The sequence below is a fragment of the Hemitrygon akajei genome, chromosome 1, assembly GCF_048418815.1.
Source record: "Hemitrygon akajei chromosome 1, sHemAka1.3, whole genome shotgun sequence".
NCBI classification, from domain to species: Eukaryota; Metazoa; Chordata; class Chondrichthyes; order Myliobatiformes; family Dasyatidae; genus Hemitrygon; species Hemitrygon akajei.
This window is the reverse complement of record NC_133124.1, coordinates 1,891,452-1,918,558: the sequence shown is the minus strand read 5'-3', so window position 1 is coordinate 1,918,558 and position 27,107 is coordinate 1,891,452. Positions and strand designations below refer to the sequence as shown.

General features: G+C 42.9%; 1 protein-coding gene across 2 annotated transcripts in view; it reads right to left on the bottom strand.

The window, feature by feature from the left end:
• Window positions 1-5,042: 5,042 nt before the first annotated feature.
• The window catches only part of tmem71 (transmembrane protein 71), a 62,942-nt gene continuing 40,877 nt past the window's right edge, over window positions 5,043-27,107 (bottom strand). The window contains exons 6-11 of one of the 2 annotated variants that reach the window (XM_073071440.1): window positions 22,783-22,974; window positions 22,443-22,511; window positions 21,070-21,145; window positions 20,456-20,520; window positions 20,303-20,370; window positions 5,043-9,517 (exon numbers count right to left, since the gene is read on the bottom strand). In XM_073071440.1, coding sequence (XP_072927541.1) covers window positions 9,470-9,517; window positions 20,303-20,370; window positions 20,456-20,520; window positions 21,070-21,145; window positions 22,443-22,511; window positions 22,783-22,974 — 518 coding nt within the window. In that variant the 3' untranslated portion in view covers window positions 5,043-9,469. The remainder of the gene's footprint in view (window positions 9,518-20,302; window positions 20,371-20,455; window positions 20,521-21,069; window positions 21,146-22,442; window positions 22,512-22,782; window positions 22,975-27,107) is intronic. The other variant, XM_073071531.1, reaches the window with a different exon arrangement.

Below are 27,107 nucleotides of genomic sequence, written 5' to 3'. Positions count from 1 at the left end.
AAACTGCTGAAGGAATTTGGGGCATCAAGCAGGATCAGGGTCAGGGGTGGGAGGGGGAAGAGAGTTGTCGATTAATGTTGTGGAGACCCTGCCTCAGGACAGAGTTTGCTTTGAGCCTGATGACTACAAGCATACAGACACTGCATTATTTATATTAACCCATTCAAGTTTTCTCAGCCACTTAAGCAGTGGAACTATTGCTCAAAAGCCCATTTCATCTGCTCACACCGCCCATGTTACTGGACACTTTACCACATGCAGTTTGGTGGTGGAGTGGAGAAATGTCTCTAGCAAATGAGATGCAAGGGACTTCTGCTCTCCACTAGCCTGCTGGTCACACTTAGACAAGGTGTAGTGTCTGCTTACCCTCCGATCAGGGTCGTATGAAGCCACTGGAACTGCTGTGCATATCACTAGTCCTGGTTATGCAGCCACTGATGCTAGGCAACCTCTGAAGAGTATTGATTATGGTTGGGGTCGCCCATCTTGTAAAGACACTGCCCAGAAGATAATGGCAAACCAGTTCAGAAAAAAAATTGCCAAGAACAATTATGGTCAAAGAAACACATGGTACGTGGTATTAGGGGTAAGGTACTAACATGGATAGAAAATTGGTTGGCAGACAGGAAACAAAGAGTAGGGATTAACGGGTCCTTTTCAGAATGGCGGGCAGTGGCTAGTGGGGTACCTCAAGGCTCGGTGCTGGGACCGCAGCTATTTACAATAGACATTAAAGATTTAGATGAAGGGATTAAAAGTAACATTAGCAAATTTGCAGATGACACAAAGCTGGGTGGCAGTGTGAAATATGAGAAGGATGTTAGGAGAATGCAGGGTGACTTGAAAAGGTTGGGCGAGTGGACAGATGTAGTTTAATGTGGATAAATGTGAGGTTATCCACTTTGGTGGCAAGAACAAGAAGACAGATTACGATCTGAATGGTGTCAAGTTAGGAAAAGGGGAAGTACAATGAGATCTAGGTGTCCTTGTTCATCAGTCATTGAAAGTAAAGATGCAGGTACAGCAGGCAGTGAAGAAAGCTAATGGCATGTTGGCCTTCATAACAAGGGGAGTTGAGTATAGGAGCAAAGAGGTCCTTCTGCAGTTGTACAGGACCCTGGTGAGACCACACCTGGAGTATTATGTTCAGTTTTGGTCTCCAAATTTAAGGAAGGACATTCTTGCTATTGAGGGAGTGCAGCGTAGGTTCACGAGGTTGATTCCCTGGTGGCGGGACTGTCACATGTTGAAAGATTGGAACGATTGGGCTTGTATACACTGGAATTTAGAAGGATGAGAGGGGATCTGATTGAAACATATAAGATTATTAAGGGATTAGACACGCTAGAGGCAGGAAACATGTTCTCGATGTTGGGGGAATCCAGAACCAGAGGCCACAGTTTAAGAATAAGGGGTAGGCCATTTAGAACGGAGTTGAGGAAAAATTTTTTCACCCAGAGAGTTGTGGATCTATGGAATGCTCTGCCTCAGAAGGCAGTGGAGGCCAATTCTCTGGATGCTTTCAAGAAAGAGTTAGATAGAGCTCTTAAAGATAGCGGAGTCAAGGGATATGGGAAGAAGGATACTGATTGTGGATGATCAGCCATGATCACATTGAATGGCGGTGCTGGCTCGAAGGGCCGAATGGCCTACTCCTGCACCTATTGTCTATTGAAACACCATGAACATCCATGTCCTACAACACAACACACAATGATGAAAATGATGAGATCCTTTATTAAATCTCAGAGCCTTATTGAAACTGCAATAGTCCATGGACATCAGAGGGCCCTCTGTACATCTAAGCTGTTATTTAGGACATAGACCATAAAACGTTGGGATAGATTAGGGTGACTTGGCCCATCAATTCTGCTCCACCATTTCATCATGATTTCTCCTGGGAGTGCACATCATACACAACTTCCCATATAGTCCCAGATCACATTTTATACAGTCAGACAAACTCAGCAATGCCTCTACTTTCTGAGGAGGGTGAAGAGAGTTGGACTATACTCACATTATTCTACAGATGCGCAGTGGAGAGCGTGCTAACAAGCTACATCACTGTAATGTCTGGAAACTACACTGAGGCAGACAGGAAGGCCCTACAACAGGTAATCAAAACTGCCCAATTCATCACCAGCACCAGCCTACCTGCCATCAATGACATGTGTACCGAAAGGTGCCAGAAAAGAGTCAGTAACATCATGAAAGATCCCACCCATTCTCCTCATGGACTGTTCGTCCTATCTGGGAGCAGGGTAGGTAGCATCCACACCAGAACCACCAGACTCAAAACCAGTTACTTTCCCTAAGCAGTAAGGCTGATCAACACCCCTATCCACTAACTCCATCAGTAATTTGTTATTTCATTACTTCATTCCAGAGGCCCATTCAGCATCAGGAGCAGAACACTTTGACAAGGTTATTCGCAGGTCAGCAAAGCGTGTATAAAACAAGAGCTTCGCGGGCAATCAGTGGAGGGAGCAGAGCACTGCAAATTAAATAAAAATACAGAAGGGGCAAGTGGGGCAGCCATTGTTGGGAGGAGGCCAGGGGTGGGATGACCCCCGAATAGTAACAGAGACATTAAGGAGCAGACAGGCAGGCAGATTTTGGAAATAGTGCAGTAATGATAGGGTGGTTGTGATGGGTGATTTTAAACTTTGCTAATATTGACTGGCATCTCCTTAGAACAAGGGTTTTAGATGGGGTGGAGCTTGTTGGGTGTGTTCAGGAAGGATTCCTGATGCACTATGTAGATATGCCAACTAGAAGAGAGGCTGTACTTGATCTGGTATGAACCTGGTCAGGTGTCACATCTCTCAGTGGGAGAGCATTCTGGAGGTAGTGATCACAAGTCTATCTCCTTTACTATATCACTGGAGAGGGATAGGAGAAGACGATTTGGGAAAATATTTAATTGGGGTAGGGGGAAATATGATGCTACTGGGTAGAAACTCGGGAGCATTAATTGGGAGCAGAGGTTCTCAGGAAAATGCATGGCAGAAATGTGGCAAACATTCAGGGAACATTTGCATGGTACTTTGCATAGATATGTTCCATTGAGACAGGGAAAGGATGATAGGGTAAAAGTACCATGCTGTACAAAGGATATAGAAAATCTAGTTAAGATAAAAAAAAAAGGTTCAAGAAACGAGGTTCTGTTAGAGCCCTAGAAAATTACCAGGGTGCCAGGAAGGAGCTTAAGAATGAAATTAGGAGACTAGAAGGGGCCATGAGAAGGCCTTTGGCGAGCAGAATTAAGGAAAACCCCAAGGCATTCTACAAGTATGTGAAGAGCAAGAGGATGAGCCGTGTGAGAATAGGACCAATCAGGAGCGATAGTGAAAATGTGTGCATGGAGTTGGAGGAGGTAGTGGAGGTACTTAGTGAATACTTTGCCTCAGTATTCACCTGTGGAAAGGACCTTGGCAATTGTGGAGATGGCTTATAGTGGACCGAAACGCTTCAGCATATAGACTTCAAGAAAGAGGATGTGTTGGAGCTTTTGAAAGATATTAAGTTAGATAAGTCATCGGCACTGGACGCGATATCCCCAAGCTACTGTGAGAAGTGAGGGAGGAGATTGCTGAGCCTCTGGCGATGATCTTTGTACCATCAACAGGGACAGGAGAAGTATCAGGGGATTGGAAGGTTGCCAAATGTTGTTCCTTTGTTCAAGAAAGGGAGTCAAGATTATCCAGGAAATTATAGACCAGTCAGTCTGACTTCAGTGGTGGGCAAGTTATTGGAGAAGATTCTGAGAGGCAGGATTTATGAGTATTTGGAGAGACAATCTAATTAGGGATAGTCAGCATGTCTATGAGCCTGATTGAATTATTTGAGGATGTTACAAAACTCATTGATGAAGTTAAAGCAGTGGATACAGTGTACAGGGTATATGGATTTCAGTAAAACATTTGATAAGATACCCCATGCCAAGTTGATTCAGAAAATAAGGAGACATGGGATTCAAGGAGACTTTGTTTTGTGGATCCACAAATACAAGTGACCCAAAAGTTGGGGGTGTTGTGGATAGTCTGGAAAGTTGTCAGAGGTTACAGCAGGACATCAATAGGATGCAGAACTGGGCTGAGAAGTGGCAGATGAAGTTCACCCTAGATAAGTGTGAAGATTGTGGGCCGAAGGACCTGTAATGTGTTGTAGATGTCTATGTTCTATGTTCTATTTCCTGCCAGTCGCATTATGTAAGACGTAGTGTCACTTTATGGACATAACAACCAATCTATGTATACAAGCTATTTTATGTATTTATATGTATTGTGTTATTATTATTGTTGTTGTGTTTTTACCATGTTTTTTGTGCTGCATCAGATCCAGAGTAATAATTACTTTGTTCTCCTACACTTGTGTACTGGAAATTACATGAAACAATCTTGAATTTATTATCCCTCTCAAGCCCTGACTAATTAAGAACCTATCAACCTCTGCTTTAAATACACCCAATCACCTGGCCTCCACAGCCACTTTTAGCAATAAATTCCACAGATTCACCACCCTCTAACTAAAGAAATTCCTCCTCATCTGTTCTAAAGTGTATCCTGAGGATGTGCCCTCTGGTCCTAGACTCACCCACTATAGGTATCATCCTCTCCACATAGGCTCTGTCTAGGCCTTTCAATATTTGATAGGTTTTAATGAGATCCCTGTCAATTTGCTAATCTCCAGCGAGTATAGGCCCAAACCCATCAAACAATCTTCATATCTTAACCCTTTCATTCCTGGGATTATTCTCATGACCTGTCTCTGGATCCTCTCCAAAGCTAACGCATTCTTACATAGATCAGGGGCCCTAAACTGCTCACAATACTTAAGTGTGATCTGAGCAATGCATATTATACCCATATGATCTACAAACACAAGTTCGCCGTCACAGTCTCAATGTTGTGACCACAAAGCACATGAAAATGGACAGGTTTCACAAAGATCAGCATGTGAAGTGGTTGTAGGTCATTACTGATGCACTCTACCCATCTTGCATCACATTGTCAAAGTAACTTAAAATGCAATATTAGAGCTTTATCAAAGTATTCAAAACTCTTTATTTACAAATTTCTAATACATTCACTATTTTAGACGGTATCTATTAAATATAAGTACATTCATTCTTATTAGTCATCATTTGTGAAAACATTCTGAGAGCACGAGACATAAAATCTTGGAAGTTTTGCACATTCTAGGAGGTCCATAACATAACTCGTGGATCCTCAATACCAGAATGCTTGTCCACTCGTATGCTAAGAAAGCAAATTCAAATCTGAAGGTGTAGAGGGAAGGGAAATACATTTCCAATGGACAATCCAATCTACTTTAGTAAAGTTTTCAACCGTTCAATCGCTGCTTAATTCTGTATTTGAATAACTGACACAAGGAAAATGGAATCAATGAACAATTTCTAACAAGCTTTTTTAAAAAAACAGACATATTGTAAAACAGAAAGGGGAACACAAGGAACTAATTAAATTTATCTTGAGTAATATATCAGCAAATTTATCTACACCCACAACTGTGGCTAGGCACCTGTAACTTTGCCAATTACATGACTATTGTTGGCTGAATATCAGATGGTAATGAAGACATGTATAGGAGCAAGATAGATCAGTTGGATGAGTGATGCAATAATCTTGTACTCAATATCAGAAAGATCAGGAATTCATTGTGGAGTTGAGGGAGGGGAAGACAAGGAAATACACACCAGTCTTCATTGAGGGATTAGACCATAAGACATAGAAGAATTAGGCCATTTGGCCCATCAAGACTGCACCTCCATTCAATCATGGAAGATCATTTTCCCCTCCTCAGCCCCACTCCCCAGTCTTCACCCCGTAACCTTTAATGCCATGTTCAATCAAGAACTTTTCAAGCTCTGCCTTAAATACACCAAATGACCTGGCCTCCACAGTTGCTTGTGGTAATAAATTCCACAAATTCACCACCCTCTGGATAAAGAAATTTCTCCATATCTCTGTTTTAAATGGGTGCCCTTCTATCCTGAGGCTGTGTCCACTTGTTCTAGACTCCCCCAGCATGGGAAACATCCTTTCACATCTTCTCTCTTGGTCTTTCAACATTTGAAAGGTTTCAATGAGATACCCCTATCATCCATCTAAATTCCAGTGAGTATAGACCCAGAGCCATCAATCATTCCTTGTATGATAACACTTTCATTCCTTGAATCATCCTTGTAAACCTCCTCTGAACCCTCTCAAATGCCAGCACATCTTTTCTAAGATGAGTGGCCCAAAATTGTTCATAATACTCAAGGTGAGGCCTCACTAGTGCCTTATAAAGCATCAGCATTTCATCCCTGTTCCTGTATTCTAGACCTCTTGAAATGAATGCTAACATTGCATTTGCCTTCCTTACCACAAACTCTACCTGCAGGTTAACCTTTAGGGTGTTCTGCACAAGGACTCCCAAGTCCCTTTGCATCTCAGATTTTTGGAGTTTCTCTCCATTTAGAAAATATTCTGAACATTTGTTTCTACCATCAAAGTGCACAACCACACATTTTCCAACATTGCTTTTCATTTGCCACTCTCTTGCTCATTCTCCTGATCTCTCCAAGTCCTTCTGCAGCCTACCTGCTTCCTCAACACTACCTGCCCCTCCACCAGTCTTTGTACCAACTGCAGACTTAGCAGAAAAGCCATCTATTCCATCATCTAAATACAGCACAAAAAGAACCGGACCCAACACCAACCCCAGCAGAACACCACTAGTTACTGGCAGTCAACCAAAAAGGGATTATTTTATTCCCACATGCTGCCTCCTACCAATCAGCCAATGCTCTAATCATGCCAATAACTTTCCTACAATACCATGGGCTCTTAACTTGGTAAGCAGCCTCATGTGTGGCACCTTGTCAAAGGCCAGTAAGTCCAAATATACAGCATCCATTGCATCCCCTTTATCTATCCTACTTGCAATCTCCTCATTGAATTCAAACAGGTTCATCAGGCAGGATTTTCCCTGAAGGAAATCATGCTGACTTTGTCTTACCTTGTCCTGTGTCACCAAGTAATCCATAACCTCATCCTTAACAACTGACTTCAACTTCTTCAACCACTGAGGTCAAGCTAACTGGTCTATCATTTCCTTTCTGCTGCCTTCCTCCTTAAAGAGTTGAGTGACATTTGCAATTTTCCAGTCCCCTGGCAGTATGCCAGAGTCCAATAATTTTTGAAAGATCATTACTAATACCTCCATAATCTCTTCTGCTACCTCTTTCAGAACCCTAGGGTGCAGTTCATCTGGTCTGGGTGACTTATGTACCCTCAGGTCTTTCAGCTTTTTGAACACCTTCTCTCTTGTAATAGTAACTGCATTCACTTCTCTTCCCTCACTCCCTTCAACATCTCGCACATTGCTAGTGTCTTCCACACTGAAGACTGTTGCAAAATACTCATGTAGTTCATCTGGTATCTCCTTGGCCCCTGTTTTTATTTCTCCGGCTTCATGTTCTATTGGTCCTATATCCACTCTCATCTCCCTCTTATTTTTTCTTTTACATACTTGAGAAAGCTTTTACTCTCCACTTTGATATTGTTTGCTAGCTTGATTTCATATTATCTTTTACATCCTAATGATTCTTTTAGTTGCTCTCTGTAGGGTTTTAAAAGTTTCCCAATCCTCTGGCTTCCCACTAATATTTGCTTTGGTGTATTCCCTCTCTTTTGCTTTTATGTTAACTTTGACTTCCCTTGTCAGCCATGGTTGTACTATTTTGCCATTAGTAGTTGAAGGGGTGAGCAGTTTCAAGTTCCTGAATGTCAATGTCTTTGAATACCTATCCTGAGCCTCAAAATATTGATGCAATTACAAAGAAGGCACACCAGCAGCTATATTTCTTAAGTATTTGAGGAGATTTGGTATGTCACCAAAGACACTCACAGATTTCCATTGATGTACCATGGAGAGCATTCTAACTGGTTGCATCATCAACTGGTATGGAGGGGGATTGCACAGGATCAGAAAAAGATACAAAGAGTTGCAAACTAGCCAGCTCCATCATGAGCACTAGCCTCCCCATCATCAAGGACATCGTCAAAAGTTGATGTCTCAAAAACATGGCATCCATCATTAAGGACCCTCATCTCCTGGTCACACTTTCTTCTCATTACTACTTTCAAGGAGGTTGTTCAGGAGACTGAAGACACACACTCAAAATCTTAGTAACAGCTTCTCCCCCTTCGCCATCATATTTCTGAATGGACAACGTACACCACCTCTTTCTTTTTTTGGCTCTCTTTTTGCACTACTTATTTAATTTATATTATGCATATTTTTCTTAATGTAATTTATAGTTGTATTATTATATATTGGAATATACTGCTGCTACAAAACAACAAATTTCACAACATAGGCCAGTGATATTATATCTGATCCTGCCATGAGGCACAAACAGGGTAAACAAATGTAAATAACCAGGAGGCAGGGAATTAACCAGTAGATGAACTAGAAGGGAGTTGGGGGTACAACCTCAACACATGGTGAAGATAAATTGGGTGCCTTACATTTGCTGCTGTTACAAGCCCCTAAGATCTAGACTAACAGCTCTATCCTTTACAACTCACCCATTAGGGGCATCTCTTTAAAACAGAGATGAGAAGAATTTCTGTAGCTGGAGGGTGATGAATCTGAGGAATTCATTGGCACAGATGGCTGTGGAGACCAAATTATTGGGTATACTTCGAGTGAAGATTAATAAGTTCTTGATTAGTCAGGATGCCAAAGGCTACAGGAGAAGGCAGGAGAAGGGTAGAAATCAGCCATGATGGAATGACAGAGAAGACTTAATGGGCTGAATGGCCTGGTTCTGTTCCTATGTTTTACGGCCTTAATTTCTTATTCTGTCATTGATAACATGACTCTGGAGTGTGTTCACAATCCCTTCAGTGATCTTGTCACCATCAATCCCTCTTCCATATTCAAAATAATGGAGGCAAGTGATTTGGACAGCAGGTTATTACCCCGGTTGGCTTCAGATCAGGTGAAGTATTCAGAGAAATCATGCAACGCCTCGGACAGCTCCCTTCTTCTAGTAGGTCTGTTGCCAAGTTGGAAATGAGTCCAGTATGTCAGTTGGTGAATTCATCTCGACAAATAGGAGGACTTATTGCCCCTGAATTTGTCTGCTGCCCAACTTTGGCAAAGGCTTGCAAACGTTAGAAAACTGCACTTTGCAGATTGTTTAGCTGGTTTTGTCTCCATTGACCAGGTAGTAGTTAACTGCCCATATGGCCATTTCTTTGTGTTTTAAATACAATTGAGTAGCTCATGGAAGGGAGCAAGAGAGAGTGAACATTATTGGCATTGGGTTGAATGGGCATCATAAAGGGGGACCTTCATGCAAGTATATTCATAAACTAGTTAGGATTAGGTTGCCAACTTGGTCTGAATGCTTTGCTTTAGTTCGTCAAATTTTCCAGACGTTTCGAGCCTTTCATTGCTTCACTTGTAGAAGTGTCAAGTTACATTTATACTTGATAACCTATTGGAAGAAAAAAGTTAGTTACATTAGACCGTTACCAAATGTAAAGATATATGTCCATGATAATAAAACGGATTCTGATTCTGACACTCTCAGTTTGTGTTTTGATGTGTTGATTGGAACAGGAAGGGCAGATGGAGTGTATGCAATTTACTGGAAGGAGAGGAAGCAGACAGCCCATCAGGGAGGCCTCACAGTGAATCTCACTCCATTAGACCAGTACAGCACAGGAACAGGCCCTTCTGACTCACAATGTTGTGCAATGCCAATTAAGTTAGTAAGCAAATGGCTAACTAATCTCTACTGCCTACACTCCAGCACTACTTTCCCATATTTGCATTGGGCAGTTTTCTGAATTACAATCATTGTTACTGGAAACTTACTTCAGTCTTTGTTTGATGTGACTTCCTTACAAAGAATTAAAATATTGATTAGATCAATATGACAGAAAGCAGACTTTGAAATGTAAAATAAATACATGTTTTTGCATAGGGAGTTCAGGGAGTTAGGTGCCAAGTTAAAGGGCAGGACCTCCAGGGTTGTGATCTCAGGATTGCTACCTGAGCCACGTACTAGTGAGGGCAGAACTAGAAAGGTTATACAGTTTAACACATGGCTAAGGGGTTGGTATAGGAGGGAGGGCATAACATTTTTAGATTATTGGTCTCTCTTCCAGGGAAGGTGTAACCTATGCAGAAGGGATGGTTTGCACCTGAACTGGATGGGGACTAATATAGTAGTGGGACGGTTTGTTAATCTTGCCTATGCCATAAAACACAGGAGCAGAATTAGGCCATTCAACCCATCAAGGCTGCTCCACCTTTACATCATGGCTGATCCTGGATTCCACTCAACCCCATACACCTGCCTTCTCAACATACCATTTGATGTCCCGACCAATCAGGAAACTATCAACTTCTGCCTTAAATATACTGATGGACTTGGCCTGTGCAGCAGACCGTGGCAGAGCATTCCACAGATTCACTACAGTCTGCCTGAAGAAATTTCTCCTTACTTCTGTTCTAAAGGGTTGCCCCTTAATTTTGAGACTGTGCCCTCCAATCCTGGATACCCCCACCACAGAAAACATCCTTTCCCCATCCACCCTATCTAGTCCCCTCAACAGTTGGTAGATTTCAATGAGATCCTGTGCTCTCCCCCTGCCACCTGCGTTCTTCTAAATTCCAGTGAGTACAAAGCTGCCAAATGCTCCTCATGTTAAAGCACTAATTCCTGGATTCTTCATCGTGAAGTTAATAACTCTTCAGGGCTGATTGATAAGTTTGTGGCCTAAGGTAGAAGTAGATGAGTTATTAACTTCAAACTTTCTGCATAATCAAACAGTAGAACTGGTTGTGCATGTAACAAGAGCTGTACAACTCATCTCCTTCTACCTTAGGCCAGGAACTTATCAATCAACCCTCGTAGCTGGGAGCTTAATCTCCAAGGATATATGTTGTATCGAAAGGATAGGCAGCAAGACAGAGGAAGCAGCATTGCTCTGTTGGTAAAAAAAAATGAACTCAAATCATTAGAAAGAGGTGACATAGGGTTGGAAGGTGTTGAATCATTGTGGATAGAGTTAAGGAAATGCGAGGGTAAAAATGTCTATGGAAATTGTATAGATAGCTAGATAGATTACTTATCTCAAAGAAATTAGTGTCACAGACACTAGCATTACAAGTGCACAGACATACAAATATTGGAAGAGAAGTAAGAAAGAATTTAAAAAAAATCCCTCTAACGGTCTAAAAGGAAGGGGGGTCATCACTTCTCCAGCAACAGGCTGGTTCATTATAGAGCCTAATGGCTGACGATAAGAATGATTTCATATAGCACTCTTTGGAGCAGTGCAGTTAGAAACATAGAAAACCTACAGCACAATACAGGCCCTTTGGCCCTCAAAGTTGTGCCAAACACATCCCTACCTTAGGAATTACTAGGCTTACCCATAGCCCTCTATTTTTCTAAGCTCCATGTATCTATCCAAAAGTCTCTTAAAATACCCTATCATATCCGGCTTCACCATTGTTGCTGGCAGCCCATTTCACGCACTCATCATTCTCTGAGTAAAAAACTTACCCCTGACATCTCCTCTGTACCTACTCCCCAGCACCTCAAACCTGTGTCCTCTTGTAGCAACCATTTCAGCCCTGGGAAAAAGTCTGACTATCCACACGATTAATGTCTCTCATCATCTTATACACCTCTAACAGGTCACCTCTCATCCTCCGATACCCCAAGGAGAAAAGGCCAAGTTCACTTAACCTATCCTCATAAGGCATGCTTCCCAATCCAGGCAACATCCTTGTAAATCTCCTCTGCACCCTTTCTATGGCTTCCACATCCTTCCTGTAGTGAGGCAACCAGAACTGAGCACAGAACTCCAAGTGTGGTCAGACCAGGGTCCTATATAGCAGCAACATTACCTCTCGGCTCCTAAATTCAATTCCACGATTAATGAAGGACAATACACCATATGCCTTTTTAACCACAGAGTCAACCTGTGCAGCTGCTTTGAGCATCCCATGGACTCAGACCCCAAGATCCCTCTGATCCTCCACACTGCCAAGTCTTACCATTAATACTATATTCTGCCATCATATTTGACCTATCAAAATGAACCACCTCGCACTCATCTGGGTTGAACTCCATCTGCCACTTCTCAGCCCAGTTTTGCATCCTATCAATGTCCCACTGTAACCTCTCACAGCCCTCCACACTATCCACAACACCTCCAACCTTTGTGTCATCAGCAAACTTATTAACCCATCCCTCCACTTCCTTTTGTGTGTACGTAATCACACACATACACCACCCCCCACCCCCCAAAAAAAGGTAATGTTACAATAGCCATGGGGGATTTCAACATGCTGGTAGATTGGGAAAATCAGGTTGGTGCTGATTTCCAAGACGCTGAGTTTCTAGAGTGCCTATGAGATGACTTTTAGGAGCAGCTTGTGGTTGAGCCTACCAGGGAATCTGCTATTCTGGATTAGTTGTTGTGCAATGAACCAGAATTGATTAGAGAGCTAAGGTGAAAGAACCTTTAGGGGAGAGTGTTCATATTTCACCCAGAAATTTGAAAAGGAGAAGCAGAAAGTCACATGTATCAGTAAAGGAAATTACAGGTGGAGTAAAGGGAATTACAGAGGCACGAGAGAGGAATTTGCCAGAAATGATAGGAAAAGACTCGGGCAGGGATGATGGCAGAGAAGCAATAGCTGAAATTTCTGGAAGCAATTTGGAAGACACAGGATACATATATCCCAAACAGGAAGACATATTCTAAATAAACGATGACACAACTATGTCTGATGAGAAAAAATAAAGTGAGGCATATAATAAAGCAAAAATTAGTGGAAAGTTAGAGGATTTTGAAGCTTTTAAAAACCAACAGAAGGCAACCAAAAATGTCATTAAGGGAGAGATGGAATACAAAAGCAAGCTAGCCAATAATATTAAAGAGGATAACAAAAGTTTCCTCAGATATGTAAAGTGTAAAAGAGAAGCAGAGTGGATATCAGACCATTGGAAAATAATGTTGATGAAGTAGTCATGGGGGACAAGGAAATGGTATACCATCTGAATAAGTACTTGGTATTGGTCTTCACTGGACCAGATGGTGTAAACCCCAGGGTTCTGAAAGAGGTGGCTAGAGAGATTGTGGAGGAATTAGTAATAATCTTTCAAGAATCACTAGATTCTGGAATCGTTCTGGAGTTCTGAAAAACTGTAAATGTCACTCCACTGAAAGGAGGGAGGTAGAAGAAAGGGAACTATAGGCCAGTTAGCCTAACCTCAGAGGCTGGGAAGATGTTGGATTACAAGGATGAGTTCTCAGGGTACTTGGAGGTATATGATACAATAGGCCATAGTCAGCACAGTTTCCTCAAGGAAAACCTTGCTTGACAAATTTGTTTGAATTCTTTGAAGAAATAACAGGCAGGATAGACAAAGGAGAATTGGTTGATGTCGTATACTTGGATTTTCAGAAGACCTTTGACAAGGTGCCACACATGACGCTGCTTAACAAGCTATGAGCCCATGGTATTGCAGTAGAGATTCTAGTATGGATAAATCAGTGGCTGATTGGCAGCAGACAAACAGTGGGATTAAAGGGAGCCTTTTCTGACTGGCTGCTGGTGACTAGTGTTCCACTGGGGTCTGTGTTGGGACCGATTCTTTTTACATTTTATGGTAATGATTTGGATGATGGAATTGAAGTCTTTGTTGCAAAGTTTGCAGATGATATGAAGATAAATGGAGGGGCAGGTTGTTTTGAGGAAGTAGAGAGGACTTAGACAGATTTGGAGATTTTGGCAGCTGTAATACAGTGTCAGAAAGTGCCATGTACTTTGGTAGAAAAAATGAAAGAGTTGACTATTCTCTAAATGGAGAGCAAATATATAAAATGAGGCATGTTTGGACTTGGGAGTGCATGTGCAGGATTCCCTCAAGGTTAATTTGCAGGTTGAGTCTGTGGAAAGGAAGGCAAATGCAATGTTAGCATTCATTTCAAGGGAACTAGAATACAAAAGCAAGGATATAATGTTGAGACTTTATAAAGCACTGGTGAGGCCTCATTTAGAGTATTGTGAGCGATTTTGCACCCCTTATCTTAGAAGGGATGTGCTGAAACTGGAGAGGGTTTAAAGGAGGTTCACAAAAATGATTCCAGGTTTGAACGGCTTGTCATATCAAATGATAGCCCTGGGCCTGTATTTGCTGGAATTCAGAAGAATGAGGGATGACCTCATTGATATCTATCAAATGTTGAAGGGCCTTGACAGAGTGGATGTGGAGAGGATGTTTCCCATGGTGGAAGAGTCTAAGACCAAAGAACACAACCTCAGAATAGAGGGGTGTGCTTTTAGAAAGTAAATGAGGAGGAATTTCTTTAGCCAGTGGGTGGTGAATCTATGGAATTTTTTGTTACAGGCCGATGTGGAGGCCAAGTCTTTATGTATATTGAAGGCAGAGGTGGATAGATTCTTGATTGGTCAGGCATGAACAGTTACAGGGAGAGGGCAGGAGACTGGGGCTGAGAGGAAAAATTGGATCAGTCATAATGAAATGGCAGAGCAGACTCGATGGGTGACATGGCCTAATTCTGCTCCTATGTCCTATGGTATTATGGCCATAGTTTAGCCTGATGTCTTGATTGTTAAGAAGGCCTGATATGAGACCCTTCACTTGATATTTCTGAACTGGGTAAGGCCCGAATGGCGGCAAGCTGAAGGAAAACCAAGCCAGGCTCAAGGCAAGTGGAACAATGGACCATCTGTTCAAGAGGATTCACATGACCATGCTTCTTCTTGTTGCTTAACAAGAATTAACTTTGGCACTGGCATTTCTTTGCCTTAGTGTGGCACTGAGCAGAACTCCTGCACATTCCTTCAGAGTTAGATCAAGTGGCACTGAGTTCTTATGTTAATCAGAAATTAGCCTGATGCCAGAAATCGCAGGAAAGCAGTGACTGAACAGAGCTATGTTGTGATTCTGCCCTCTCTAATTCAACTCTCTTTTGTCTAGCACAGGCTTTATTCTCAGCTTTTGGAATCTCGAGACCTTAAGGCCTCTATTGGTCGGGGTTGACCATGGATGCTGCATCCTAGCTATCAAACTACCAGCCAGCGCAATATGATATGGAGTGTGAGCTGTTGTCCACACAGCAATCTCCCTCTCGCCACGCAGCTGATGTACCCAAAGACATGGCAGAGACCATCACAATTTGGCACCAGCGGCATTGCAGGAGTTGCCAGTCAGCAATGAACTCAACGTAGTTGAGCCCTAGGCTCTCCAACTCTGGATTTTTCCCCTCAGGGTTTACTGCCGAAGCCTTCCCCATGAGCGGGTATAGCTGCAAGGCAGCGGAAGCCTGTGGTCAGGTTTTCCTTCTCCTAGATGAGCTGCTTGAAGTGACTGGTTTTAAGATGCCAGTAAACCGCCTTTGCCTCTATTCCTGTCAGTAGAAACGGTCCGGCCAGGCTCAGTAGCAGAGCTACACGTGAAGTCCAGGAGCTGGACTTGGTTGTCAGAGGCTATTTGAGGCACATGCCATTGGGAACATTTAGTAACATAGAATAACAATTGGGAGCAGGGAATGACAACTATTAAAGTACAGGCCACTACAAAGACAAGCACTGACTGCCCTTTCTTTCTTCCTGGTTCTGTTGAAAACCTGCTTCTCTCTGCAGTGATGCTGCCTCACCTGCTAAATGTCTCCAGCATCTTGCGTTTTATTTTCCTCTTCCTGCCAGTTTGGTGTTTCTTGGTCAACCAAGATGGATGCGCAAGCACGGGTGACGTCAGTGGCGAGCGCGGGCTTTAAAAAGTGACCCACTTTCAGGAGCGGGCAGTGTCGGTGCGGGCAGCGGAGTGTGCAGGAGCAAAGTGCTGGGCTTTGGCTCAGCGGGCTTCGGCGCAAGAGGACTTCGACAAGTCTAATCTAGGATCAGGTAATGGGGGAGACGGTTAGAGCAGTGGTGTGCTCCGTATGCAGTATGTGGGAGGTCAGGGTCAACGCAGTTGTCCCTGATGACCACACCTGCAATAGGTGCATCCAGCTGCAGCTCCTATCAGACCGAGTTAGGGAATTGGAGCAGGAGCTGGATGAACTACGGATCATTCGGGAGGCAGAGGCAGAGATAGATAAGAGTTATCGGGAGGCAGTCACACCGAAAAGACAGGAGGTAGGCAAATGGGTGACAGTCAAGAGAGGCAGGGGGAGCAGACAGAGAGAGCAGAGCACCCCTGTGGCCGTTCCCATCAACAATAAGTATACCGTTTTGGATACTGTTGGTGGGGATGACCTACCAGGAACAAGCTGCAGTGGTCCTGTCTCTGGCACTGAGGTTGGACCCGTGACTAGGAAGGGGAGGAGGGACGAGAAGAGAGCGGTATTGATAGGGGATTCTATAGTCAGGGGGGCGGATAGGAGATTTTGTGGGGAAGATCGGGAGTCTCGGATGGTATGTTGCTTCCCTGGTGCCGGGGTCCGAGACATCTCAGATCGGGTGCAGGTTATTCTCTAGAGGGAGGGCAAGAATCCAGATGTTATGGTCCATGTAGGGACCAATGACGTGGGTAGGATGAGTGAAGGGGTCCTGCGAAGGGAGTTCAGGGAGTTAGGTGTGAAGCTGAAGAGCAGGACCTCCAGGGTAACAATCTCAGGATTGCTACCTGTGCCACGTGCGAGTGAGGCAAGGAACAGGAGGATTATAAAGATTAATATGTGGCTGAGAGGATGGTGCAGGAGGGAGGGCTTCAGGTTTGTAGATAATTGGGCCTTGTTCCAGGGAAGGTGGGATCTGTTCCGAAGGGACGGTTTACACCTGAACTGGAGCAGTACTAACATTTTTGCAGGGAAGTTTGCTAGAGCTTCTTGGGGGGGTTTAAACTAAATTTGCAGGGGGCAGGGATCCAGAATGTGAGAGAGGATAGCGAGAGGAAGAATAAAGGACAGGTGGGGACTACACGGTTCCAGAATATTAAGTGTGTAGTAGAGGAAGGTGGGGCGGAACAAGTGATAAGGAGGACTCGTGTACAGAGGGATGGTCTGACGGAACATGGAGTTAAATGTGTTGAAAGAATAAGTAAATGTAGGAAGGACAACAAAATTCTAGGGGCGTATAGCCCGATGGGAGTTCAGGGAGCTGGGTTAAGCACAATAGGCAGCGATTCAAACAGAGAGAGGAGAAATGGGTTAAAAATTCTATATCTGAATGCATGAAGTGTCAGGAATAAGGCGGATGAGCTTGAAGCCCAGGTGCGAATGGGTAACTATGATGTTGTTGGGATAACGGAGACATGGCTGCAGGGAGATCAGACCTGGAAAATGAACGTACAAGGGTATACGTGCTATTGTAGGGACAGAAGTGTGGGCAGAGGGGGTGGGGTGACCCTGTTGGTGAGGAATGAGATTCAGTCCTTTGCAAGGGGGGACATAGAGTCAGGAGAAGTAGAGTCTGTGTGGATAGAACTGAGGAACAGTAAGGGCAAAAGGACCCAAATGGGTGTTGTCTACAGGCCACCAAACAGTAGCATGGATATTGGGTGCAAGTTGAATAGGGAGTTAACATTGGCATGTGGCAAAGGTAATGTCGCAGTAGTTATGGGGGATTTCAACATGCAGGTGAACTGGTAGAATTAGGTTGGTGCTGGACCACAGGATAGGGAGTTTGTAGAGTGCCTACGGGATGCATTCTTGGAACAACTTGTACGAGAGCCGACCAGGGACAAGACTATTCTGGATTTAGTGTTATGTAATGAACAGGATTTGATAAGCGATCTCGCAGTAAAGGAGCCATTAGAAGGTAGTGATCACAATATGATAAGCTTTTATCTGCAATTTGAGAAGGATAAGGGTAGCTCGGAGGTGTCAGTGTTGCAGATGAACAGGGGAAACTATGGAGCCATGAGGGAGGAGCTGGCCAAAGTTGACTGGATGGATAGCCTAGCAGAAAAGACAGTGGAACAGCAATGGCAGGTATTCTTGGGAATAATGCACAAGGTGCAAAACCAGTTCATCCCCCAGAGAAGGAAGGATTCAAAGGGGGGAAAGGGGCCACAGTGGTTGACAAAGGAAGTCAGAGACTGCATAGCATTAAAAAAAAGGAAATATGACAGAGCTAAGGTGAGTGGGAGGACAGATGATTGGGAAGTTTTTAAGGAACAACAGAACTTAACTAAAAAGACAATACAGGGAGAAAAAATGAGGTATGAACGCAAGCTAGCCAGGAATATAAAGGAAGATAGCAAAAGCTTTTTTAGGTATGTGAAGAGAAAGAAGATAGTTAAGAACAATGTTGGGCCCTTGAAGAATGAATTGGGTGAAATTGTTATGGGAAACAGAGAAATGGCAGAAGAATTTAATGAGTACTTTAGATCTGTTTTCACTAAGGAAGACACAAGCAATCTCCCAGATGTATGGATGGGCCAAGGACATAGGGTAACAGAGGAAATGAAACAGATTGACATTTGGAAGGAAACAGTGATGAGAAGACTGATGGGACTGAAGGCTGACAAATCCCCAGGTCCAGATGGTCTGCACCCTAGGGTACTAAAGGAGGTGGCCCTGGAAATTGCGGATGCATTGGTAATCATTTTCCAATGTTCCTTAGATTCAGGATCAGTTCCTGAGGATTGGAGAATGGCTAATGTTATCCCACTTTTTAAGAAAGGAGGGAGGGAGAAAACAGAGAACTATTGACCTGTCAGCCTGACATCGGTGGTGGGAAAGATGCTAGAGTCCATTATTAAGGATGAAATAGTAGCATATCTAGATAGCAGTGATAGGATTGGGCCGAGCCAGCATGGATTTACCAAGGGTAAATCATGCTTGACTAATCTGTTGGAGTTTTTCGAGGATGTAACCAGGAAGTTAGACGGGGGAGATCCAGTGGATGTAGTGTACCTCGATTTTCAGAAGGCATTTGATAAGGTCCCACATAGAAGATTGGTGGGTAAAATCAAAGCTCAGAGCATCGGAGGGAAGGCATTGACATGGATAGAAAACTGGTTGGCAGATAGAAAGCAAAGGGTAGCGGTGAATGGGTGTTTCTCGGAATGGCAGGTGGTGACTAGTGGGGTGTCACAGGGCTCGGTATTGGGACCACAGCTGTTTACCATTTATGCTAATGATTTGGATGAAGGCATAGAAAATAACATCAGCAAATTTGCTGATGATACTAAGCTGGGTGGCAGTGTGACATGTGATGAGGATGTTAGGAGAATTCAGGGTGACTTGGATAGGCTGGGTGAGTGGGCAGATACTTGGCAGATGGCGTTTAATGTGGAAAAGTGTGAGGTTGTCCACTTTGGGAGTAAGAGCAGGAAGGCAGATTATTATCTGAACGGTATAGAGTTGGGTAAGGGAGTAATACAAAGAGATCTCGGAGTCCTTGTTCATCAGTCACTGAAGGTGAATGAGCAAGTGCAGCAGGCAGTGAAGAAGACTAATGGAATGTTGGCCTTTATTACAAAGGGAATTGAGTACAAGAGCAAGGAGATCCTCTTGCATTTGTACAGAGCCTTGGTGAGACCACACCTGGAGTATTGTGTACAGTTTTGGTCTCCAGGGTTAAGGAAGGACATCCTGGCTGTAGAGGAAGTGCAGCGTAGATTCACGAGGTTAATTCCTGGGATGTCTGGACTGTCTTACGCAGAGAGGTTAGAGAGACTGGGCTTGTACACGCTGGAATTAAGGAGATTGAGAGGGGATCTGATTGAAACATATAAGATTATTAAGGGATTGGACAAGATAGAGGCAGGAAATATGTTCCAGATGCTGGGAGAGTCCAGTACCAGAGGGCATGGTTTGAGAATAAGGGGTAGGTCATTTAGGACAGAGTTAAGGAAAAACTTCTTCTCCCAGAGAGTTGTGGGGGTCTGGAATGCACTGCCTCGGAAGGTAGTGGAGGCCAATTCTCTGGATGCTTTCAAGAAGGAGCTAGATAGGTATCTTATGGATAGGGGAATCAGGGGATATGGGGACAAGGCAGGAACTGGGTATTGATAGGAATTGATCAGCCATGATCTCAAAATGGCGGTGCAGGCTCGAAGGGCCGAATGGTCTACTTCTGCACCTATTGTCTATTGTCTATTGATTGGCAGATTAGACTCAATGGGCCAAATGGCCTAATTCTGCTCCAATGTCTTATGGTATGAACAATAACTGCTTTCTTACAACTGGGTTAGGGACTGTTCCTGGCTTAGAGTTTAAGTATTTCAGTGCAACCGTTCAATAGTTCCCATCAGTCTACAATAAAAAGTCATCCCTACCTCAGCCTGTGTCTGTTGCAGGATCTTTTGCGATTTAATGAAATGAGTATACGCTAATCTTGCTGTAGCTGGAAAAGGAAAGGTGCACTATAATTCACCATTAACATGAGTGTGAAAAATCAGAAGAAATGACTGCATATGATGTTTACGTACTCAGTACGGTTGCAAACAGCAGTGTGGTGCTGATCAGTGCAGCAATCATTCCTCCGAAAAAGCATCTGTTGTTTTTACAAATATACAAAATATTATTCAAATACAACATGGTCAGGGCTTTACAAAACCGTTAACAATTTCAAATTAAAATACAGTTCCTATTGCCTATAAAACACTGAGGGGACCACTGTACTCATAATGACCACATGCTCCCTCTCTAAGGTCACCTGGGCATGAAAGGAAACCCGGAAGAAGGGCAGGCAGTCAGTTCGGGCAGAGCTCTTGACTACCCGCGACTTGGACTCATAAATGGCCATCTGGTCCAGGCCCAGGACCAGGCTAACCAAGAGAGCCTCAGAGCGGTCAGCTTCCTCTGAATTCTGAGTAACAGTAGAGCAGGAGTGTAGGGTTGATGTGCAGCCAGAACCTGATATTCAGAGACTGCAACATCTCACACTTGATTTATACATGTATACCATCTCTTCCTGGCCACAGAAAGGACATGTGGATAGAGGGTCGGCAAACCCACTCAAATCTGTGACATATCACAGTGAGGATTAACAATAAAACTAAAATCGAATCAGACCTTCCAGTCAATCTTAAAACAAGCAAACCTTGCGAATACAGCGATGCTGATGGAGAGGGCCAGAATTATCAGGTGGGAGAAGTAATTCCTGATGGTTATTAAATCTGAAATAGAATCAAGAAACACCTTCTAATTAGTGATACAGCATTAATGGCTTGTTTAGTGAAAATGTGGCTTACTTAACTAGTAACACAATCAACTGTATATATATTTACAATGTTGGATCCAACTGTTTAATTCTTAGATTAGACTGTTTAATTGTTATTTTCTTTGAAATTTAACAATTTATTATCGCTTGTATTTTATGCAAGTTCCGTATGAACTTAGTGGTTATGCAAAGTATGATTCTGGAAAGCTCTGGAAGGTTCTTTGTTCTATAATATTTGAGTGAGTGCTTTGGTTAATTTGGTACTGCAGTATTTGAATAAGTCCTTTCTCATTGGTTAACTATTATCTAAAATTGTGAATGGAATTTTCCTTCTCTCTGTAGTAGAAAAGTAGCTGCTCCACGCTGAGCACGACCTTAGTCTCTTTGTCTCTAACCCCTCTGCTACTAGCTTCTGCTCCCTTTCTTTTGTTCTATCAACACTTAATACAATGATCGTGAAGCAACGAGATTTGTGCCTCTTCCCTGATCTCTGAAAGAACCTTGCATTGAAACATCAAACCCAACATCTATTAGGAATTTGCTGGAATGTGTTGCTCAACATCAATAAGATAAAGAATTAATTGCAAACTTCATGAAGGGGAAGCCAAAGGATCACACACCAGTCCAAATCAAGGGGTCATCAGTGGAAAGGGTGGGCAGTTCCAAGTTCCTGGCTGTCAACACTTCTGAGGATCTATCCTGCACCCGATATATTGATGCAATTAGAAAGAAGGTATGACAGCGGCTATATTTCATTAGGTGTTTGAGGAGAATTAGTATATCACCAAAGACACTTGCAAGTTTCTACAGATGTACTGTGGAGAGAATTCTAATTAGTTTCATCTTTGTCTGAAATGGGAGGCGGAATGATGGTATTAAATGCTGAGCTATAGTTGATTAACAGCATCCTGACATAGGTGTTTGTGTTGTCTAGGTGGTCTAAAGCCATGTGGAGAGCCACTGAGATTGCGTCTGCCTTTGACCTATTGTGGCTACAGGCAAATTGCAATGGGTCCAGGTCCTTGCTGAGGCAGTTCAGTCTAGTCATGACCAACCTCTCAAAGCATTTTATCACTGTGGATATGAGCGCTACTGGGTGTAGTCATTAAGGCAGCCCACATTATTCTTCTTAGGCACTGGTATAATTGTTGCCTTTTTGAAGCAAGATGAAACTTCTGCCTGTAGCAGTGTGAGGTTGAAAATGTCCTTGAATACTCCCGCCAGTTGGTTGGCACAATTTTTCAGAGCCTTACCAGGTACTCCATCAGGACCTTCCGCCTTGCGAGGGTTCACCCTCTTTAAAGACAGCCTAACATCGGCCTCTGAGACAGAGATCACAGAGATCACATAAATACCAGTGTGTATTTATAATATAAACAACATTATAAAAAGTGGCTTAAAGTGTTTACAGTGCAGTGACAGGGGTAACAGATAGAGGGGGTTAGGAATGGGCCAACTAGAACATTTGAATTAGTAAAACAAAATGCAACAAAATGAATGATGATAATCAAAAAGATGATTATTCCTCACTGGATCTCACTACCAAACAGCCTGTCTAGGAACGGTTCACACATCACTTACAGCTCATCTCACCTGGGCTATTTGGCGCATTATTGACGTAGCACCTTGCAGGTTGGATCTGGGAATGAGAAGGAAGATCCAAGAATCTTTGTGACCTGTCTATCAATAGATCTTCAGTGGAGAAAACTTTAGCATTAATGAAGGGTTGAGTTTCTTCTAATAACCAAGATTTATCAGTCATGGACAAATCCACACTGCTTTGTCCTGTAATTACAAAGCATGTTCTAGCATTATAACCATGTACACATCTTTATCTGTTAGATATTTAAACATTTACACTCTCTTTTCTCACAATAGTACATTCTACTGGTAGGAAAGGAAAATGATTCAAGCACTGGCAATCTCAGCAAAAAACAGAAAAGTCTAAATGAATGTCATATCTATTTGTACGGGAAACAGTCAGCTAAGTATTTTCAGCGCAGTCAACATCTTTGGATGCAAAATGTTTAAAATCAGAGAATCACTATGTTGGTCAAGTCTATATTGGCACTTCGTGTGCCAATTCAGTCATCCCATTTCCTTGTATGCCTGCAGGTAATCACCCCTCAAGTATCCATTCATAACTCTTTTCAATGTCCAGTTTGCTTTTTTGTACCGACCTCACAGTCACCACGTTGCAGATTCAAACCAATCACATTAACCTTCTTCTCGTTGATCTTTTCATCTTTCATATACCAAAGTACAAGTTAATTTTGTTCCGACTTCAGCTCTGAAATCACTGGATGTGCTAACCTTCCTGCTGTCACCTTCACTAGCTTGTCTCCACAGATTACCACCTCGGAAGTCCTGCTCTTCGGCCTGCTTCCCAACTCCATAAATTTAATGTGCAGGACCTCCACCCCTCTCCTGCCTATGTCATTGCCTTACATATAGATCAGATCATTACACAGTGCATTGAGGCAGTACAAGGTAAAACAAGAGCAAGATGCTGCCACAGAGAATGGGAAGTGCAGATAAACAATGAGGTGCAGGGCAATTTGGCTGTTTAACTTAATCTCCGAGCACTGGATCATTAGAAGATGCTGGATTTTGTGCAGCAGGAAAGGGAGTTCAAAAGAAGAAAGCAGGGGCAGTAGGGACATTCTGCATGCCACAGAACGTTGGGTTGTGCAGAATCAGGCACTTGGTTAGGACCAATAAAAATAAGTTAGATTTAAGCAGCGATCAATCTGGAATCAGAAGTTTGAGAGTAGGGTATTTCACTCAGGTCCACTGCCTGAGCAGAAAAAGGGAGCAGTGAGTCGTGGCAGCATAGTAGACCATAAGACCTTAAGATACAGGAGCAGACTTAGGTCATTTAGCCTATCACGTTTGCTCCACTATTTTGTCCTGGTTGATCCAAATTTCCTCTCAGCCCCAATCTCCTGCCTTCTCCCTTTTGTTATTGTAACTGAAAAAGTCATTAAGGTAAGGATGAAATACAAAACTAAGCTAGCCAAACAAAGAGGATACCAAAAGATTTTTCAGGTACATAAAGTGTAAAAGACAAGCAAGAGTGGATATCGGACCGCTGGAAAATGACGGTGGAGGTGTAGTAATGGAGGACAAGGAAATTATGGACAAACTGAATAAGTATTTTGCATCAGTCTTCACCACAGAAGTCTCACAGGGTTCTGAAAGAGGTGGCTGAAGAAATCATGGAAACAATAATAATTATCTTTCAAGAATCACTAAATTCTGGAATGGTTCCGGAAGAATGGAAAATTGCAAATGTCACTCCACTCTTCAAGAAGGGAAAGATGCAGAAGAAAATAAATTATAGGCCAGTTATTCTGACTTCACTGGTTGGGAAGATGTTGGAGTCGATTTTTGAGGATGTAGTTTCAGGGTACTTGGAGACAACATGATAAAATAGGCCATAGTCAACATGATTTCCATAAGGGAAAGTCTTGCCTGATAAATCTGTTGGAATTCTTTGAAGAAATAATAAGCAGAATAGATGAAGGAGAATCGATTGATGGTATTATAGGAAAGATTCTAGCATGAAGAAAGCAGTGGCTGATTGGCAGAGTGGAAATAAAGGGAGCCTTTTCTGCTTAGCTGCTGGTAAGTAGTTATGTTCCACGGGGTCTGTATTGGGAAGGATTCTTCTTATATTATATGACAATAAGTTGGATGATGTGTTCTGTACCCCTAGGGTTCATATTTTCTGTGGACTATTTAAAATGTCGGGAGAATGAGACTGACTTTTGGACACTGTTTGAGGTGTTATTAAGAGAGAGAGGGAGGCATCCAATGCAGAGACCCTGTTATTGAGGGAGACAGAGAGTAACAGCTCGAAAGATTGATGTTATGGTTTCGCTACAAGTTGTTTACCTTTCCACAAGGACACTTGCCTGCTTGTAAAGTTCTTACAGAGAGAGGAGGGCAGAGCAGGTTGATGGACAGCTGGTGTCCAACATGTGGAGATAAAAACCAGGTCCGCTGTTACACAGACAGACACACAGTTTCGGACACTGAACGAGCTTTGTTGCACCCACAGGCAGGTGGGGTTTTTGGAGGATTGATTCGGGGAAAATCGATCAGTGGCTCTAGCAGTGTGAAAAGGTGCAACCGGTGGGGAATTATTTGTGTGTCCACCTTCGCCTGGGTGATAATTCCATCACTGAAGAACGGTCGTACGTGTTATGATCATGGTCGGTGACTACAAGAGGATTTTGGAAGACAACGGGAAGATTGACGGCATCAGCTCACCTCTCACCTCTCTCTCTCCAACGTTACTCAACCAACTACCTCAAACTGAACTGAGCTCTCTTCATCATCGTAAGACTACATCCATCCACCCCTAGGTTTGAAAGAGCCTAGTTTTGTTCCTATTTCCACACTTATGTACATATATATCATTGTTGACCTGTTTAACATATCTGTATGAAACTCGACAGGATTCAAAGAGTTAGAATTAGAATTTTATTTCTTACATCCATCTCACAACATGAGGGAGTAAAAATCTTTATGTTGATTCTCTGTCGCTATGTACAAGCAATAAGGAAGGGAAATGTGGGAGGATATTGCCCAAACATTAAGATTGTATACATACTTGTACAAAAGGGAATGGGTTGCACTTGAATACAAGGGGGACCAATATTCTTGCAGGTAGATTTAATAGAGCTGTTGGGGGAGGTTTAAACTAATATTGCAGGGGGATAGAAAGCAGTATGATAGAGCTGAGGATGAACCAGCAGGTTTAGAAATTGATGATGGGTGTAACATGAATGTAAGGAATGACAAGCCAATGATTGGGTACAAATGCAGATTGAGCAAAGAGTTAAATTGTACCGCAGAGGCAAAATTCAAAAGGGTGAAGGATACAGGACTGAAGGTGCTGTATGTAAATGCACGTAGTGTTTGGAATAAGGTGGACAATGGAACTAAAGATCAGTCGGTATGACATTTTGGACATCACTGAGTCATAGCTGAAAGAAGGCTAGAGTTGGGAGCTTAATATACTTCATATTGAAAGGACAGGCAGGAAGGCATAGGCATTGGTGTGGTTCTGTTGGTAAGAGATGGAATTACATCTTTAGAAAGAGGTGACATAGGGTCAGAGAATGTTGAACCTTTGTGGTTGGAGCTAAGAAACTGAAAGGTTCAGAAGACTATTATGGGAATCATATATAGGCCTCCAAATAGTAGCCAAGATGTAGGGTTGGAATTGCAAAGGGAGTTGGAAAAGGCATGTAATAAGGTAATGACACAAATGTACTGGGGGTCTTCAACATGCAAGGTGATTTGGTAAATCTGGTTGGTGTCAGATAGCAAGAGAGAGAATTTGTTAAATGGCTACAAGATGACTTTTTGGGGCAGTTTATGTATGAGTCTATTCGGGGGAAGGCTACCTTAGATTGGGTGATGTGTAGTAGGGAACTTAAAGTAAAAGAACCAACAGGAGGCAGTGATCATAACAATATTGAATTCATATGCAATTTGAGAGGTAGAAGCATAATTCACATATACCTGCATGGCAATGGAATAAAGGGAATTACAGAGGCACGAGAGAAGAGCTTGCCCAGGTGGATTGGAGGAGGACACTAGCAGGGGTGACGGCAGAGCAGAGATGGCTGAAGTTTCTGCGACTAGTTCACAAGGCACAGGATAGATATGTCGATAGAGGAAGAAGTTCTCAGATGGCAGGGGTTGGCAACCATAGCTGACAGAGGAAGTTAAGGACTGTATCAAAGCCAAGGAAAGGGCATATAAGGTAGCAAAAGTGAAAGGGAAGTTGGATGATTGGGAAGCTTTTAAAATCCAACAAAAGGGAACTAATAAAGCTACAAGGGAAAAGATGAAATATGAGGGCAGACTAGCTAATAATATAAAGCAGGTTACCAAAAGTTGTT